Source organism: Anomaloglossus baeobatrachus, chromosome 5 (genome assembly GCF_048569485.1).
Source record: "Anomaloglossus baeobatrachus isolate aAnoBae1 chromosome 5, aAnoBae1.hap1, whole genome shotgun sequence".
In the NCBI taxonomy this organism is placed as follows: Eukaryota; Metazoa; Chordata; class Amphibia; order Anura; family Aromobatidae; genus Anomaloglossus; species Anomaloglossus baeobatrachus.
The window spans coordinates 543,417,299-543,436,325 of NC_134357.1; the positions used below are offsets into that span (position 1 = coordinate 543,417,299).

The following is a 19,027-nucleotide window of genomic DNA, read 5'->3' on the forward strand; positions in this document are numbered from 1 at the left end:
GAATGACTTTTTTTCTACGGTTTTTATACAAGAAAATGCCATGGCAGATGACATGACCAGCGATACCATAAATTCACCCTTGAATATTACCTGCTTAACCCAGCAGGAAGTACGCCGCCGCCTCGAAATCACTAAGGTTGACAAATCTCCGGGCCCGGATGGCATACACCCCAGAGTACTACAGGAATTGAGTTCTGTGATAGATAGACCATTATTTTTAATCTTCTCAGATTCCTTAATAACAGGGTCGGTACCGCAGGACTGGCGCATAGCAAATGTGGTGCCAATATTCAAAAAGGGGACAAAAACTGAGCTGGGAAATTATAGGCCGGTTAGTTTAACCTCTATGGTTGGTAAAATCCTTGAGGGTTTCTTGAGAGATGCTGTACTGGAGTATCTCAAGAAAAATAACCTTATGACAGAGTATCAACATGGGTTTATGAGGGATCGATCCTGTCAAACTAATTTGATCAGCTTCTATGAAGAGGTAAGTTCAAGCCTGGACCAGGGAAATGCAGTGGATGTTGTGTATATGGACTTTTCAAAAGCTTTTGATACGGTGCCACACAAAAGGTTGGTACATAAAATGAGAATAATGGGGATAGGGGAAAATATGTGTAACTGGGTTAAAAACTGGCTCAGTGATAGGAAACAAAGGGTGGTTATTAATGGTACGTACTCGGACTGGGTCTCAGTTCATAGTGGGATACCACAGGGGTCAGTATTGGGCCCGCTTCTTTTCAACATATTTATAAATTACCTTGTTGGGGGCATGCGGAGTAGAATTTCAATATTTGCAGATACTAAACTCTGCAGGGTAATCAATACAGAGGAGGATAATTTTATATTACAGGGAGATTTATGTAAATTGGAGGATTGGGCTGAGAAGTGGCAATTGAAGTTTAATGTAGATAAATGTAAGGTCATGCACTTGGATAGAGGAAATAACATTTATGATTATGTACTTAATTGTAGAACACTGGGTAAAACAGACACAGAAAAAGACTTGGGTGTATGGGTGGATGGTAAACTTCACTTTAGTGGACAGTGTCAGGCAACTGCTGCCAGGGCTAATAAAATAATGGGATGTATTAAAAGAGGTATAAGTGTTCATGAAAAAAATATAGTTCTACCTCTGTACAAGTCACTAGTGCGACCGCACTTAGAATACTGTGTACAATTCTTGTCACCGATATATAAGAAGGACATAGCTGAACTGGAGAGGGTGCAGAGAAGAGCGACCAAGATTATTAGAGGAATGGGTGGGCTGCAATACCAAGACAGGTTATTAAACTTGGGGTTATTTAGTTTGGAAAAACGAAGGCTTAGGGGGGGGATCTAATCACAATGTATAAATATATGAGGGGACAGTACAGAGACCTTTCCAAAGATCTTTTTACACCTAGGCCTGCGACTGGAACACGGGGGCATCCGCTACGTCTTGAGGAAAGGAGGTTTAATCATAAACACAGACGAGGATTCTTTACTGTACGAGCAGTGAGACTATGGAACTCTCTGCCGCATGATGTTGTAATGAGTGATTCACTACTAACATTTAAGCAGAGCCTGGACGCCTTTCTTGAAAAATTTGATATTACCAGTTATGTATATTAGATTTTATTACAGGGTATTGATCCAGACAACTAGTCTGATTGCCGGATGTGGAGTCAGGAAGGAAATTTTTTCCCCATTGGAACTTGTTTGCCACATTGTTTTTTTTTTGCCTTCCTCTGGATCAACATGTTAGGCTATGGGTTGAACTAGATGGACTTAGAGTCTCCCTTCAACCTTAAAAACTATGATACTATGATACTATGAATAAAATATCCCTGAAATTTATAATCTTTAACATTTGTACTCAAAATGCACATAAAAATGTTATGTTTATGTTACTCATTGAATTATTCACTAAGACAATGACAGTTCACAGTTTCACAGAAGATCTCATGGCATGAACCAGTAGAGTGTGGTGTTCAAACTGTTTGTTCATTCTGTCTTCCAAATATTGGAAAAAAAGGCACCAAAAAATGTTATGTAGTCAAAAATTATACAAATAAAAACTTCTACTCATCCCACAAAAAACAAGCCACCACACAGGTGTCAAAATAGTCACTACTCCCATAGATTAAATCAGTGACGGGAATAATTTCCAAAGTGGAGAGTCACTTTATGGGGTTTTCTGCCATGCTACAATAAAACAATACAACAAATTCCCCCAGGGCACTGCTATATAACCATCTCACAACAGAAAACAAAATGTACAATGTACAAATGTAAAAAGAAGAATTTGTACTAAATGAGATTAGGAAAAGTTGCTGAACCACCTATGTAAGAAAATCACATGTACAATTGAAACCAGAAGTTTCCATTCACTATTTATAAAGACACATTTGCAGGTTTTTATCACTATCTGACATGAAATCAAAATAAACCTTTCTAGTTTTAAGTTAAGTAGGAACCAAAATTATTTATATTTACCAAATGCCAGAATAATGAGAGAGAGAATGTTTTAAGGCATTTTTATTACTGTATTTTCCAGCGTATAAGACGACTGGGCGCATAAGATGACCCCCAACTTTTCCAGTTAAAATATAGATTTTGGGATATATCGTATACACTCTAGTGTAAGCCGACCCGAGTACTATCCCTATTGTTTAGTGATGTCCCCTGCAGTAATGAGCCCATTGTTTAAAGGGAAGGTGTCGCGGTTTTTTATTTTTGTATTAAAAATAGTGATTATGAAATCAAGTATTTCTAATACAAAATGAAAATCGCAGCTTATTTAGTTTTTATGTAATTCTTATTTTACTGGAGGCACTGGGGGCTGCCATGCTGGATTTGCTGTGTGTGTAACGACAGTAACTCCATCCTTTATGGCAGCCCCTGTGCATAGACTCTGATAGTCGCGCTCCGACCCCATGAAGTACCTTACAGTGGGCGTCTGCTGTGACCTGGACGCGCCCCCTGGGCTGTCCAGAACACAACAGAGGGAGGAGACCAGCGCCATCATTGTGGAGCTCACCGCGTGTGCTGTTTGCTCCACTTTACCCCTGCCACCCGCCGAGATGTGTGAGTACGGGCCGCCTCCCCTCTCCTCCCCTCCCCTCCCCTCGTTACTGTCTCTGATGACATCCCATCCCTCCGTTCTCCCCAGCCCCTGCTCTGCCCCAGCTACTGACGCTGCCCCTCCCCCCCGCCGTTACCCTCTCCAATGACACCCCCCTCCCTCTCCCAAGTCCCCGCTCTGCCCGCTGCCGCAGCTCCCCCAGCTCTGCTCAACGCCGCTGCTGTGTGTGTGTGTGTCACAAGGTCCCCATCTGGGGTGATTGTGAGTGTGTGTCGGCGCTTGCGATGCTGTGCAGTGAGCTTCCAGGACCTGGGAGAGGATCACATGGGAAGCATGTGATATCTCCGGATGTTGTGAGTGTGTGCGCGCGATTGTACAGGTATGTGCGATATCGTTCGTGAGTGTGTGTGAGTGTATGCGATCGGATGTGTGAGTGTATGCGATCGGATGTGTGAGTGTAAGCGATCGGATGTGTGAGTGTATGCGATCGGATGTGTGAGTGTAAGCGATCGGATGTGTGAGTGTAAGCGATCGGATGTGTGAGTGTAAGCGATCGGATGTGTGAAATGTCGGCCGGACGCAGGGGAGGATGGCATGCAGCACAGCTGCCTGGAGCGCCCACCGGAGGTCACAGGGAGGAATGATGTGAAAGATTTGTCTGTGTGTGTGTGTGTGTGTGTGTGTCTGTGGCACAAGGTCCCCATCAGGGGTGATTGTGTGTGTGTGTGTGGCACAAGGTCCCCATCAGGGGTGATTGTGTGTGTGTGTATGGCACAAGGTCCCCATCAGGGGTGATTGTATGTGTGTGTGTGTGGCACAAGGTCCCCATCAGGGGTGATTGTGTGTGTGTGTGTGTGTGGCACAAGGTCCCCATCAGGGGTGATTGTGTGTGTGTGTGTGTATGGCACAAGGTCCCCATCAGGGATGATTGTATGTGTGTGTGTGTGTGTGTGTGTGTGTGTCGCATAAGGTCCCCATCAGGGGTGATTGTGTGTGTGTATGGCACAAGGTCCCCATCAGGGGTGATTGTGTGTGTGTGTGTGGCACAAGGTCCCCATCAGGGGTGATTGTGTGTGTGTGTGCACGCGCGCGCCACTGCATGTGAGTACCTGTGTGTGTACCGGTGATACTGTCTGCAGGGTTGTGTATCTAATCCTATCCTGTGTGATACTGTCGGTGAGCCGTGTATCTAATCCTCTCCTGTGTGATACTGTCTGCTGAGCTGTGTATCTAATCCTGTCGTGTGATACTGTCTGCTGAGCTGTGTATCTAATCCTATGTTGTCTGATACTGTCTACACGGCTGTTTATCTAATCCTCTCCTGTGTGATACTGTCTGCTGAGCCGTGTATCTAATCCTATCCTGTGTGATACTGTCTGCAGGGCTGTATATCTAATCCTCTCCTGTGTGATACTGTCTGCTGAGCTGTGTATCTAATCCTATCGTGTAATACTGTCTGCTGAGCCGTGTATCTAATCCTATCCTGTGTGATACTGTCTGCAGAACCGTGTATCTAATCCTATCCTGTGTGATACTGTCTGCAGAGCTGTGTATGTAATCCTATCCTGTGTGATACTGTCTGCAGAGCCGTGTATCTAATCCTCTCCTGTGTGATACTGTCTGCTGAGCTGTGTATCTAATTCTCTCCTGTGTGATACTGTCTGCAGAGCCGTGTATCTAATCCTCTCCTGTGTGATACTGTCTGCAGAGCCGTGTATCTAATCCTATCCTGTGTGATACTGTCTGCAGAGCCGTGTATCTAATTCTCTCCTGTGTGATACTGTCTGCTGAGCCGTGTATCTAATCCTATCCTGTGTGATACTGTCTGCAGAGCCGTGTATCTAATTCTCTCCTGTGTGATACTGTCTGCTGAGCTGTGTATCTAATCCTCTCCTGTGTGATACTGTCTGCAGAACTGTGTATCTAATCCTCTCCTGTGTGATACTGTCTGCTGAGCTGTGTATCTAATCCTCTCCTGTGTGATACTGTCTGCAGAGCCGTGTATCTAATCCTCTCCTGTGTGATACTGTCTGCAGAGCCGTGTATCTAATCCTATCCTGTGTGATACTGTCTGCAGAGCCGTGTATCTAATCCTATCCTGTGTGATACTGTCTGCAGAGCCGTGTATCTAATTCTCTCCTGTGTGATACTCCTGCTGTTCTTGGTGACACTTTAGACATTTCTGGTCACCAGGAAAATGGCTCTGCACTGTGTCCTTACATGTCATTCTCTGTTATCTGTTGTATACACTCAGATTAGGAGGAGGGAGGTGACATCACACACACACACACACACACACACACACACACGGGAGAGCAGACTCCACCCACTTTACGGCAGGCTGTAATCTGAGCTTTTTATACAGTGGAAATTCAGTAGGATTTCAGAAGCTGCTCCCCCTAGTGTTTAACAGTGGAAAATAGCAAACTTTTTAATTTTTTTTTATTATATTTTGCACAATTAAAAAAAAAAAATAATATTTAAACAAAACATTTAAACATTATTACTTTACATTTTTTCAGTTATTATTATTTTTTTTTTGACGATACCTTCCCTTTAATAATGCCCTCCTGCTGGTTCCCTTCTGTCTCCTATGATGCAGTTGTTTACACACAATACAAGATATTCTCACCTGTCCTCTGTGCCCGCGGTGCCTCCAGCTGCTTCTTGCACACAGACCCCTCCGTGATAGAGTGAACAAAGTGGCCTCTGCAGGATGTTGTCATGGCTTTACTACAGTTGAATATTTTATGGCGCCACAAAGCATTCAACTGCAGTAAAGTGCGTCCAATACACATGGCCACCACTACTGTCAGCGCTTTACTGCAGTTGAATGCTTTGTGGCGCCGTAAAGCATTCAACTGTAGTAAAGCCATGACGACATCCTGCAGCGGCCGCTCCGTACACCGGATGCTATTACGTAGGGGTCTCTGTGCCTGGGGACTGTAAGAAACAGCTGGAGGCACCGCGGGCACGGAGGAGAGGTGAAAATATCTTTTAGGGCTCATGTCCACTTGCGTACCACTTCCGATGTGAGAGCAAAGATTCAAAGGGTCTCGTTAGATTAGGCCACATTCTTATGAGCACGGTGATACCCGACATGTAGTCAGAAACCTCTGTTTGGACAAATGGGAGGACTTAGAACAGAAGGAGCAATATTTGAATTTTGGAAAGCAAATTTAGCTAAAAAAAGGTTGCGAGTACCACGTTGAATTTGTAGGGCCCCTAAGGTACCTAGACAGCAGAAACTCCCCACAAGTGACTCCATTGTGGAAAGTAGACCCCTCAAGGAATATATTTATATGTTTGCTGAGCACTTGTGGGAAATTTCTGTTGTGTAGGTACCCTAGGGGCCCTGCAAATGCAACATGGTGCCCACAATCTATTTCAGCCAAATTTGTGTTCCAAAATTCAAATATTGCTGCTTCTGTTCTGGCCCCTCCCATTTATCTAAACAGAGCTTTATGACCACAAGTGGGATATCATCGCGCTCAGGAGAAATTGTGGAACAAATTTTGGGTTACAATTTGTTGTGTTACTTCTTCTAAAAGTGAATAAACTGGCACTAGAGCAACATTAATTTTATTTTTTTTTTCATTCCACATTGCTTTAGTGCCTGTGAAGCACCTGAAGGGTTAATAAGTTTCTTGGAGGTGGTTTTGACCACTTTGAGGAGTGCAGTTTGTAGAATGGGGTCACTTTTGGGTATTTTCTGTCACCTAGGCCCCTCATAATCACTTCAAATGTGATGTGGTCCCTAAAAAATGGTTTTGTAAATTGTGTTGAAAAAATGGTAAATTGCTGATGAACTCTGACCCTTCTAACTTCCTAACCCCCAAAAGTTTTGTTTCAAAAATTGCACTGATTTAAAAGTAGACATGTGGGAAATGTAATTTATTAACTATCCACACTAATTCGAACCTCCCACTCCCGGATCCAAGACTTCTCCCGAGCCGCACCAACCCTCTAGAAAGCTCAAATCACAACTTACTCAGCTTCAGACGCACCCTAAAAATGCATCTTTTTAGGGCGGCCTATCACACTCCCTAGCCAAACTAAATTCACATCGTCCCTCTACAACTTCTCACAACATAACTCCACGTCAAACTCCACGGCACCCAAATGCATCTCAAGGTTCTGGGCAACTGGTCCAGGAAACCATTATTTCTCCCCCATTTCCTTGAGATGGCTAGATTGCCATTTTAAATAAGCACTTGTACCTTGCCCCCAACATCCATCTCACGAGCAGGGATGTCTTTTTTTCCCATCTAAATATTGTATCTTCTATAACTGTTACTTGCTTGTATATAATCCTCCTGAATTGTAAAGCGCTGCGGAATATGTTGGCGCTATATAAAGATAATTATTATTATTATTATTGTGACATAACTATCTGGTTTAAAGGGCATAAAAATTACAAGTTTGAACATTGTGAAAATTTTCGTCAAATTTCACAATTTTTCACAAATAAATGCAAAATATATCGTCCTAAATTTATAACTATCCTGAACTACAATATATCACAAAAAAACAATCTCAGAATCACCAGGATCCGTTGAAGCGTTCCAGAGTTATAACCTGTGAAAGTGACACTGGTCAGAATTGCAAAAAAAATGACTGGGCATTAAATACAAAATTGGCTTTGTCCTTAAAGAGAACCTGTCAGGTCAAAAAAGCATTCTGACCAACAAGCAGGAGCCTGTGTGAGCTGCTAACCCCTTCCTACCCATCCCTGTGTTGTTATATTGTGTAATATGAAAGTAATATAATACGTTTTATTATTTTCATATGTCCTATGGAAATAGCATAGGTCTTTAGCCCCATGGGCGTCTCATCGCCCTGTGCGCGTCTACATGCTTTCCATGGTAGGATACCCCTGTGGGCGTGATACCATGGATTTACATGAGCGACATCACTTCTGCAGCTTCAGAATCTCGCGTGCGCACGCTTACCATTCTCCTCGCCTTCTCATCCTGGCGCTTGCTTCTCGGCTTGTGACGCGCACTGCGCATGACTGGAACTGCAGGCATCTTCTGAGCATGTAAGGTGCGCGCCAGGAGCCGACACGCAAACACCAGGATGAGGCGGCGAGAATGGTAAGTGTGCGCAAGTGAGATTCTGAAGTAGCGACGGTCACATCGCTGATGTAAATCCATGGTATCATGCCCACAGGGGCATGATACCACGGAAAGCATGTAGACGCCCACAGGACGATGAGACACCCATGGAGCTAGAGGCCCTGTCATTTACATAGGGAATATGAAAGTAATAAAACGTTATTTTATTACTTTCATATTACACAATATAACAACACAGGGATGGGTAGGAAGAGGTTAATAGCTCACACAGGCTTCTGCTTGTAGGTTATAACGTTTTTTTGACCTGACAGAATCCCTTTAATGGATTAACATTAAAAACAATATTTACAAAAATTAATTTAATTAAGGGTCAGAATCTTCTATTTCTAGGTTGTAAGTGCTATAGAAGAAGGGTTTTAAGTGTCCAAAGTAATGTTGTGGTCTATGGCCGAACTACACCACCGATAAAGCAGCCACAGCCAGTGACTGAGAAGAATCTGTGACTTCTCTGAATTTAGTGGTCACTACCCACCTGGGTAGCCATATGTAGGAGTCTCTTCTTTACACTGCTCATCACCCCTCATATATGTCTCTGTAGTTTTAATATGGGTCAGATCTTCACCCTGAAACAAATATTGTAGAAGTCACAGACAGATGGAGAAGTCACATCTATGATCAGCTCTAATCCTGCCATCTCCACCGTTCTCATTACACAAGTATAAAACATATAATACTGGTGGATAAAACAAGACTGAGCACAAGACCTTCACAGCCATCTACACATCATAGGGAGATTTCATGACACCTTCCCTCCATCTACCTGATGATCCTGAGGAACATCGGGATCTTCTTGTTTACAGTCCTGTGGAAGAAGAGGACGGGGACATCTCTCTGGTGTTGTCCTCTTACTGGATAGAACTGGAGGAAACACATACAGGGGCTGAATTCATTCCTTACATACAGATAATTATAGGCTGTGTGTATTTAGTCCTGTCTATTACCTGGTGATGTGAGACGCTGGGGAACCTCCATCATGACGTCCTTGTACAGATCATGGTGTCCTTCTAAATACTCCCACTCCTCCATGGAGAAATAGACGGTGACGTCCTGACACCTTACAGGAACCTGACACATACAATGATACCGTCATCCCCCGATCCCTTCATAGCGTTACTGTATAATGTCCCAGCATTCCCAGCAGTGTCACCTCTCCAGTCAGCAGCTCAATCATCTTGTAGGTGAGTTCTAGGATCTTCTGGTCATTCATGTCCTCATGTATCAGGGGGTGAGGTGGAGACCTCGTGATTGGGGTCAGGGGTCTTCCCCATCCCTCAGACACAGGGGCCTGACAGCGCTCACTAGAGGTCTTCTTCACTACTGTGTAATCCTGGTTATGGAGAGACACATTAATAAATCTCACTACAGTCATTTCCAGAGTCCTCACCTCTCCAGTTCTGTCCATCTGTTATTCCCATAGATAAGAATGATGTAACGTGACGTCATCAGAATCTCTCACCTCTCCAGTAAGCCGGAAGAGGATCTCTAGGGTGAGGTGTAATATCCTCTCCGCCATCTTGTCCTTGTCCCTATCCATTCTTGATGGGTCATTCAGGAAAATTCTCCTACATAGAAGATCTCCACTGAGATGATCTGATACTGAAGGGACGTGAATGGGAAAACCATGTAACATCATAAAGAATCTCATGTAAATATATAAAAAGAAGAAACATACGTATTCTTTTCGTCTCGTATGGACTGGAACATAAGTTGAATTACTAATAAGACATGTCCTCCATGCTCCCAATCTCTGGTTATGTCTGCACTGCTTCGGCTGCTGAATGGCTGAAGGGATGACTTGTTCATAGGGACTGACCGAGGAATACAGAAATTGGTGGAGGCCAAAAGCAGTGGTGGCACAGAAACATTTCACATTATTTCATTATCCCCTGACTCCCCTTGTACACCCCAAAAATACCATTAGATTTAGTCATGAATTCGTAAAAATCAGATGTTATATGATTGATTCATACAGGATTCAATTTCTCTTTTTGCACCAATAGACCTCAATAGGCATAAGAGATGAGGCCGGTGTTGGCTGTGATCTTTCTCACACGGACATTTGGTCTGTAATAAACTAATTTAATAACTCAATTACAGAAATGTTCCTCCTTGTGCCCAGGGCTGTGAAATTGGAGTCGGACTCGTGGAGTCGAAGTCGTGGAGTCGGTGTTCATTTTGGTGGAGTCGGAGTTGATATTAAATGCACCGACTCCGACTCCTAAAATATAAAATAAATTAGGTACAGTAGTTTAATGCAGAATGAGATGAATAAATTCTCATAGGAATTTGGGAAAGTTATGAAATGTCCTATAAATGGCTGTTCTATTTCTGATCTAAGGCTACATTCACACAGCTGCATTTTTTGAGGATATGTTTTTTAACTGCAAAAGCAGATTAGCTTTTTAAAAAAACGCATCACCTGAAAGGTTTTTGAGCTCATAGATAGTGTTTTCAATAGAACAAGCAGATTAGAAAAACGGCACACAAACTGACATTCTCATTCTTTGTGAGGATCTATTTTTGAGCCAAAAAATGGATCCTCTTAAAACGATGTGTCTGAATGTCCTATCTTGAAACCCATTGACTTTGCTACGATGCCAGAGTCACTGCATGTCACTGAACTACAGTTAGGTCCAGAAATATTTGGACAGTGACACAATTTTCGCGAGTTGGGCTCTGCATGCCACCACATTGGATTTGAAATGAAACCTCTACAACAGAATTCAAGTGCAGATTGTAACGTTTAATTTGAAGGTTTGAACAAAAATATCTGATAGAAATTGTAGGAATTGTACATATTTCTTTACAAGCACTCCACATTTTAGGAGGTCAAAAGTAATTGGACAAATAAACCAAACCCAAACAAAATATTTTTATTTTCAATATTTTGTTGCAAATCCTTTGGAGGCAATGACTGCCTTAAGTCTGGAACCCATGGACATCACCAAACGCTGGGTTTCCTCCTTCTTAATGCTTTGCCAGGCCTTTACAGCCGCAGCCTTCAGGTCTTGCTTGTTTGTGGGTCTTTCCGTCTTAAGTCTGGATTTGAGCAAGTGAAATGCATGCTCAATTGGGTTAAGATCTGGTGATTGACTTGGCCATTGCAGAATGTTCCACTTTTTTGCACTCATGATCTCCTGGGTAGCTTTGGCTGTATGTTTGGGATCATTGTCCATCTGTACTATGAAGCGCCGTCCGATCTACTTTGCGGCATTTGGCTGAATCTGGGCTGAAAGTATATCCCGGTACACTTCAGAATTCATCCGGCTACTCTTGTCTGCTGTTATGTCATCAATAAACACAAGTGACCCAGTGCCATTGAAAGCCATGCATGCCCATGCCATCACGTTGTCTCCACCATGTTTTACAGAGGATGTGGTGTGCCTTGGATCATGTGCCGTTCCCTTTCTTCTCCAAACTTTTTTCTTCCCATCATTCTGGTACAGGTTGATCTTGGTCTTATCTGTCCATAGAATACTTTTCCAGAACTGAGCTGGCTTCATGAGGTGTTTTTCAGCAAATTTAACTCTGGCCTGTCTATTTTTGGAATTGATGAATGGTTTGCATCTAGATGTGAACCCTTTGTATTTACTTTCATGGAGTCTTCTCTTTACTGTTGACTTAAAGACAGATACACCTACTTCACTGAGAGTGTTCTGGACTTCAGTTGATGTTGTGAACGGGTTCTTCTTCACCAAAGAAAGTATGCGCCGATCATCCACCACTGTTGTCATCCGTGGACGCCCAGGCCTTTTTGAGTTCCCAAGCTCACCAGTCAATTCTTTTTTTCTCAGAATGTACCCGACTGTTGATTTTGCTACTCCAAGCATGTCTGCTATCTCTCTGATGGATTTTTTCTTTTTTTTCAGCCTCAGGATGTTCTGCTTCACCTCAATTGAGAGTTCCTTAGACCGCATGTTGTCTGGTCACAGCAACAGCTTCCAAATGCAAAACCACACACCTGTAATCAACCCCAGACCTTTTAACTACTTCATTGATTACAGGTTAACGAGGGAGACACCTTCAGAGTTAATTGCAGCCCTTAGAGTCCCTTGTCCAATTACTTTTGGTCCCTTGAAAAAGAGGAGGCTATGCATTACAGAGCTATGATTCCTAAACCCTTTCTCCGATTTGGATGTGAAAACTCTCATATTGCAGCTGGGAGTGTGCACTTTCAGCCCAAATTATATATATAATTGTATTTCTGAAAATGTTTTTGTAAACAGCTAAAATAACAAAACTTGTGTCACTGTCCAAATATTTCTGGACCTAACTGTATTTTGCCATCAATGTTCGATATGTTTGTGACAACAGAGAAATTGTTACCAAGACACTGGCAGTAAAAGTACTAAAGTTCATCACACCAGACAGTTTCTCCAGGCCTTAGTGGAAAAAGTTCTGCAAGATTACAAACTCAAAAGAACAGGTTCTTGCTATTGTAACGTACAATGCTTCAAACATGATAAGTACAATTAAACTGATGATTGAGAGTAATGACCAACAGCTAGAAGAAAATTTAGGATTCAGTATGTTTGAGATGGAAGGCCACAGTACTTTTCATGTAACTGAGGAACAAGCAGATATTACAACAGAAGAACAGCAAAATGATACTTTAGGATTAGATGATCTTGTTGAAGCTGCTTCAAAACACTTTCATATTCATCACATGCGCTGTGTTGTGCACATGCTGCAGCTGGCAATAAGTGATAGTCTGCAAGAGGGACATGCTGGAAATCTGATTGGAAAAGTGAGGAAATTGGTTATTGCCGCCAGAACCCCTAAAATTGATTCCATCTTGAAGAGACATGCTGGGAAAGGGAAAAATGTCGATCAAGCCACTATGTAGCACTTATTTAATGATTGAGCGATTGCTTGAACTAAAAACATTTTTTATAGATCTGGCAAACCCTCAGGTAACCCTAAATGAAGGTCAATGGACACAGGTGGCTGAATTGAAGGAATTGCTTAATCACCCTTTTATCGTTGCTAAGGATTTAACTTCTGGCATTTTCATAAGGGAATGGAAGAAATTGCTATTTTGCCTGTTTGCCTGTCCCAAAGAGGAGGTTTAATCGCAGATGGCATTTCTGCTTCAAGGAAACTGAGAGAGACACAGCTATTGGAAAATAAAATTCTTCTGGCATCTGTTTATGTGGACTCAAGTCATCGTATACTGCTTGATGATCAACAGCTTACTAAAGGAAAAGGAGCTCTGACTGAGATAGCAGTTAGGATGGGTGCCTACAGGACTGCCAGGCACAAGAGGACTTGGGTCCTGACAATGCTACTGCTGCCATATCTTCATCCACATCAGATGAGGAGTTTAACTTGGACAAGTATTTGGATGACATGGAGCAGGCAAAGCTTTGCTGCAAGGAAAAGATTTTTAAAAAACTAGAAATAATTCCTATATATAAAGTCAGCGGTTAATTAAGGATTCATTTTTAATTTTAATTATTTATTTCTATCCTTATTCCGGTATTGGAAAACTTGCGATAAAAATATACAAAAGATCACATAAATACACATGAACAATATATAAACTCTAGAAAAATTATTCCTCTATAAAGTATTCCTCTAAAAAGTGTGTGGAGCCCCGGCCAGCAGCTACCACCTTCAGATAGAAAAATTATACGATTAAAAAGCAATTATGATGAAGAAGGGTTGGACGTTTTTTCAACAGATGAAGAGATTAAAATAAAAACGTCCAAAAAATATATTTTTCCAATGATATGGTCCGTTTAAAGTCAAAGCAGTATTTTTGGAGTTTTAATAACTTCACAAGGAAAGCTACAATTCCTCCCAAGTTTTGCGAGTATTGCTACAAACCACGCGCTCCACATAAAACCAAGCTCCCCTTGGTATGTTTAAACTTCCCGCACTCCTAGCGCGAAACCACAGGAGTATTGCAGGAAAGCAACAATACACCGGGACACCCGTAACAGGTACCCAGTGCAGGTTACCTGAAAAATGATACCAGTCTGGAGATTCCAAGGCAATGCAGTCTCTGCGCGATGTATGTTTCTCGTGCCTGGATAGAAGAGTTTCCAGCAGTGTTAGACCAGGTCTCCTCTGTGCGCAATCCTATGCCTGGAGACACAGAAGCTGGCAGGATTGTGTCAAATCACGGCTCCGCTCTGAGAAGGCAGGAAGATCCTTAGTTTCCAGGGTTAGAGGTTCTCCCAGGGCACGGGTAAGAAGACTTTTCCTGGACTGTTTGGGCGTCCACCCGTTATACAAATTAGAAGTTTAGAAGTCTAAGATGGATCGGACAATTAAGCCTTCACCGCAGAATAATAGACTGACTGCAGAATTATAGGAACATTGGGTTTGAGCGCTAATCATTATCCTTCGGATATTTATTAATTTAAGGAAAAAGATTTCACTCCGTCTACTATAGCAAGCAGATTGACCATATTTCAGCAAATTTTTTTAATTTCTCTGAAAGAAATAGAAAAATTAAACCGTTCATCAAATCTGACTGTGCATGAGGAAATTCCTTTATACCCGGAAATTGTTAGAGATGTTGCCCATGCGGTTAGGGCTTTGCCTCCAACCCAAGTTAGTGTAGAGAGGTTGTTCTCTAGCCTTAAAATTATTAGGTCAGATTTGAGGTAATCTAAGAAGGAGGATCTGTTGGAGTCAGTTCTATTTCTTAGAACAAATTCATAGACTGCATAAATGTTATTTAGTATGTTTTTGTTGAAAACTGTTTTTTTGCCACTTACATAGTTTATTACATAGTGTGTTTTATATATCTCAAGATCACATCTAACCACCTGTGCACTGGACCCGCTCCCATCGCACCTCATGACCCAACATCACCACAGTCCTCATCCCAGCCCTAATCCATCTCTTCAACCTATCACTAATAAGAAGTGAATTCCCCTCATGCTTTAAACATGCCTCCATTACACTCATCCTCAAAAAGCCCTCCCTTGACCAATCCTCTGTGTCAAACTATCGCCCCATATCCCTTCTCCGCTATGCCTCAAAACTACTGGAACAGCATGTCCATCTTGAATTGTCCTCATACCTCTCCTCCTGCTCACTCTTTGACCAGTTACAATCTGGTTTCCGACCGCATCACTTTACTGAAACTGCCTTAACCAAAGTCACCAATGATCTACCAACCACCAAAGCCAAGCGACATTACTCTATCCTCCTCCTCCTGGACCTGTCCTCTGCCTTCGACACAGTAGACCATTCCCTCCTACTATAGATTCTGTCATCTCTGGGCATCACAGACTCGGCCCTATCTTGGATCTCCTCATACCTAACCGACCGAACTTTCAGCGTCTCCCATTCTCACACCATTCCTCATCTCGCCCCCTATCTGTCGGTGTCCCCCAAGGCTCAGTTCTTGGACCCCTGCTGTTCTCCATCTACACCTTCGGCCTGGAACAGCTCATAGAGTCCCACGGCTTTCATTATCATCTCTATGCCGATGACACACAGATCTACCTCTCTGGACCTGACATTACCTCTCTACTAACCAAAATTCCACAATGTCTGTCTGCTATTTCATCCTTCTTCTCTGCGCGATTCCTAAAGCTTAACATGGACAAAACAGAGTTCATTGTCTTTCCTCCTCCTCACTCAACTCCTCCAACAAGCCTTTCCATCAAACTTGATGGTTGCTCACTCTCCCCAGCCTCACAAGCTCGTTGCCTTGGAGTAACCCTCGACTCTGCTCTATCCTTCAAGCCACACATCCAAGCCCTCTTCACCTCATGCAGACTACAACTCAAAAATATCTCCCAGATCCGTGCTTTCCTTAACCAAGAATCAGCAAAAACATTAGTGCATGCCCTCATCATCTCCTGCCTCAACTACTGCAACCTCCTGCTCTCTGGCCTCCCTTCCAACACTCTTGCACCCCTCCAATCTATCCTAAACTCTGCGGCCCGCTTAATCCACCTCTCCCCTCACTACTCCCCAGCCTCGCCACTCTGTCAATCCCTTCACTGGCTTCCCATCGCCCAATGACTCCAGTTCAAAACATTAACCATGACATACAAAGCCATCCACAACCTGTCTCCTCCTTACATCTGTGACCTAGTCTCCCGGTACCTACCTGCACGCAACCTCAGATCCTCACAAGATCTTCTTCTCTACTCCTCTCTTATCTCCTCTTCCCACAATCGCGTACAAGATTTCTCCCGTGCCTCCACCATACTCTGGAACGCTCTATCTCTGCATATCAGACTCTCCCCTACCGTGGAAAACTTCAAGAGGAACCTCAAGACCCATCTCTTCCAACAAGCCTACAACCTACAATAACCCTCAGTCCAGTGCACCACTGCGCAACCAGCTCTGTCCTCACCTATTGTAGCATCACCCATTCCCTGTAGACTGTGAGCCCTCGCGGGCAGGGTCCTCTCTCCTCCTATACCAGTCTGTTTTGTACTGTTAATGATTACTGTACGTATACCCTCTTTCACTTGTAAAGCGCCATGGAATAAATGGCGCTATAATAATAAATAATAATAATAATATACAGTACAGACCAAAAGTTTGGACACACCTTCTCATTCAAAGAGTTTTCTTTATTTTCATGACTCTAAAAATTGTAGATTCACATTGAAGGCATCAAAACTATGAATTAAAACGTGTGGAATAAAATACTTAAAAAAGTGTGAAACAACTGAAAATATGTCTTATATTCTAAGTTCTTTAAAGTAGCCACCTTTTGCTTTGATTACTGCTTTGCACACTCTTGGCATTCTCTTGATGAGCTTCAAGAGGTAGTCACCGGAAATGGTCTTCCAACAGTGTTGAAGGAGTTCCCAGAGATGCTTAGTACTTGTTGGCCCTTTTGCCTTCACTCTGCGGTCCAGCTCACCCCAAACCATCTCGATTGGGTTCAGATCTGGTGACTGTGGAGGCCAGGTCATCTGGCATAGCACCTCATCACTCTCCTTCTTAGTCAAATAGCCTTTACACATCCTGGAGGTGTGTTTGGGGTCATTGTCCTGTTGAAAAATAAATGATGGTCCAACTAAACGCAAACTGGATGGAATAGCATGCCACTGCAAGATGCTGTGGTAGCCATGCTGGTTCAGTATGCCTCCAATTTTGAATAAATCCCCAACAGTGTCACCAGCAAAGCACCCCCACACCATCACACCTCCTCCTCCATGCTTCACGGTGGGAACCAGCCATGTAGAGTCCATCCGTTCACATTTTCTACAAAGACACGGTGGTTGGATCCAAAGATCTCAAATTTGGACTCATCAGACCAAAGCACAGATTTCCACTGGTCTAATGTCCATTCATTGTGATCTTTAGCCCAAACAAGTCTTTTCTGCTTGTTCCCTGTCCTTAGCAGTGGTTTCCTAGGAGCTATTTTACCATGAAGGCCTGCTGCACAAAGTCTCCTCTTAATAGTTGTTCGAGAGATGAGATGTGTCCAAACTTTTGCCTTTTGGTCTTTACTGTATGTATATATATATACACACACACACACACACACACACACACATATATTACATAATGTATTACATATTTACAATTTATTACAGTTTTTTGTGTTCTAAAGTTATATTCCAGCCTAGGACTGAGGGCAGGAAAGGGGCCGAGGACTGAGGGCAGGAAAGGGGCCGAGGACTGAGGGCAGGAAAGGGGCCGAGGACTGAGGGCAGGAAAGGGGCCGGGGACTGAGGGCAGGAAAGGGGCCGAGGACTGAGGGCAGGAAAGGGGCCGAGGACTGAGGGCAGGAAAAGGGATGAGGGCAGAAAGGGGCCGGGGACCGAGGGCAGGAAAAGGGATGAGGGCAGAAAGGGGCCGGGGACCGAGGGCAGGAAAGGGGCCGAGGACTGAGGGCAGAAAGGGGCCGAGGACTGAGGGCAGACGGGTTTCCTCACTTCCGGCCTCTCATAGTTGGGGCATCTGTATCTATCAGAGGAAAAGGAACAAAAACCTCACGATTCATAGAAATCAGCAAGAGAAAAACCCCAAGAAAGTCTCAGAGCTGAAGGGGTTAATGCCCCCTGCCCCAGTAATGGGGAATCTCCACATACCTCCACCTGCAGGATAGATGCTAGAATGTACGGGCTCCTGACAGGTATGATGTAACTTGTCATGTGATGGGGGCGTGTTCAAAATGCAGCCAGAACGTTTCCAGAGGGAATAAACATTATTTTCCGAAGTCCACTTAGGTATAGAGTTGATCATAATAGAAGCGGGGTCTGGGGGTAAGAGCTCCAGATGATGGGGGGGAGAAGCCTACATAATTATAGGGGATGGGAAGATACATCGCCACGCCCATCACCAATCCGACCACGCCTCCTAACCTGTCAGGACCCCGTACATTCTAGACTCAACCCCTCCTGCAGAGCCGCACACTAGATATATGGCTGCTCTGTGCTTCCAGGACCTGTGATGATGTCACATGGAGGGGAGGAGTCAGGGGTCACATGATCAGCTCCTCAGTGTATGCAGGACTCTGCTGTGCTGGGTGTCATGGTGCTGGATGAGGGGAAGGTTATGTGTGGGGTCAGGAGGGGTTTACAGTGTGGATGGAGCAGAGCCGTGTGTGTACGAGGTGTACGGAGCGGAGCCGTGTGTGTACGGAGCAGAGCCGTGTGTGTACGAGGTGTAGGGAGCGGAGCCGTGTGTGTACGAGGTGTAGGGAGCGGAGCCGTGTGTGTACGAGGTGTACGGAGCGGAGCCGTGTGTGTACGAGGTGTACGGAGCGGAGCCGTGTGTGTACGAGGTGTACGGAGCGGAGCCGTGTGTGTACGAGGTGTACGGAGCGGAGCCGTGTGTGTACGAGGTGTACGGAGCGGAGCCGTGTGTGTACGAGGTGTACGGAGCGGAG

The 19,027-nt window shown here is 43.8% G+C and overlaps 1 protein-coding gene across 1 annotated transcript in view; it reads right to left on the bottom strand.

Moving 5' to 3' along the window:
- The window catches only part of LOC142312219 (uncharacterized), a 139,041-nt gene extending 120,588 nt beyond the window's left edge, over positions 1-18,453 (bottom strand). The window contains exons 1-6 of the mRNA XM_075351127.1: positions 18,228-18,453; positions 9,662-9,801; positions 9,353-9,532; positions 9,147-9,270; positions 8,966-9,063; positions 8,678-8,768 (exon numbers count right to left, since the gene is read on the bottom strand). Coding sequence (XP_075207242.1) covers positions 8,678-8,768; positions 8,966-9,063; positions 9,147-9,270; positions 9,353-9,532; positions 9,662-9,801; positions 18,228-18,381 — 787 coding nt within the window. The 5' untranslated portion in view covers positions 18,382-18,453. The remainder of the gene's footprint in view (positions 1-8,677; positions 8,769-8,965; positions 9,064-9,146; positions 9,271-9,352; positions 9,533-9,661; positions 9,802-18,227) is intronic.
- Positions 18,454-19,027: the final 574 nt, after the last annotated feature.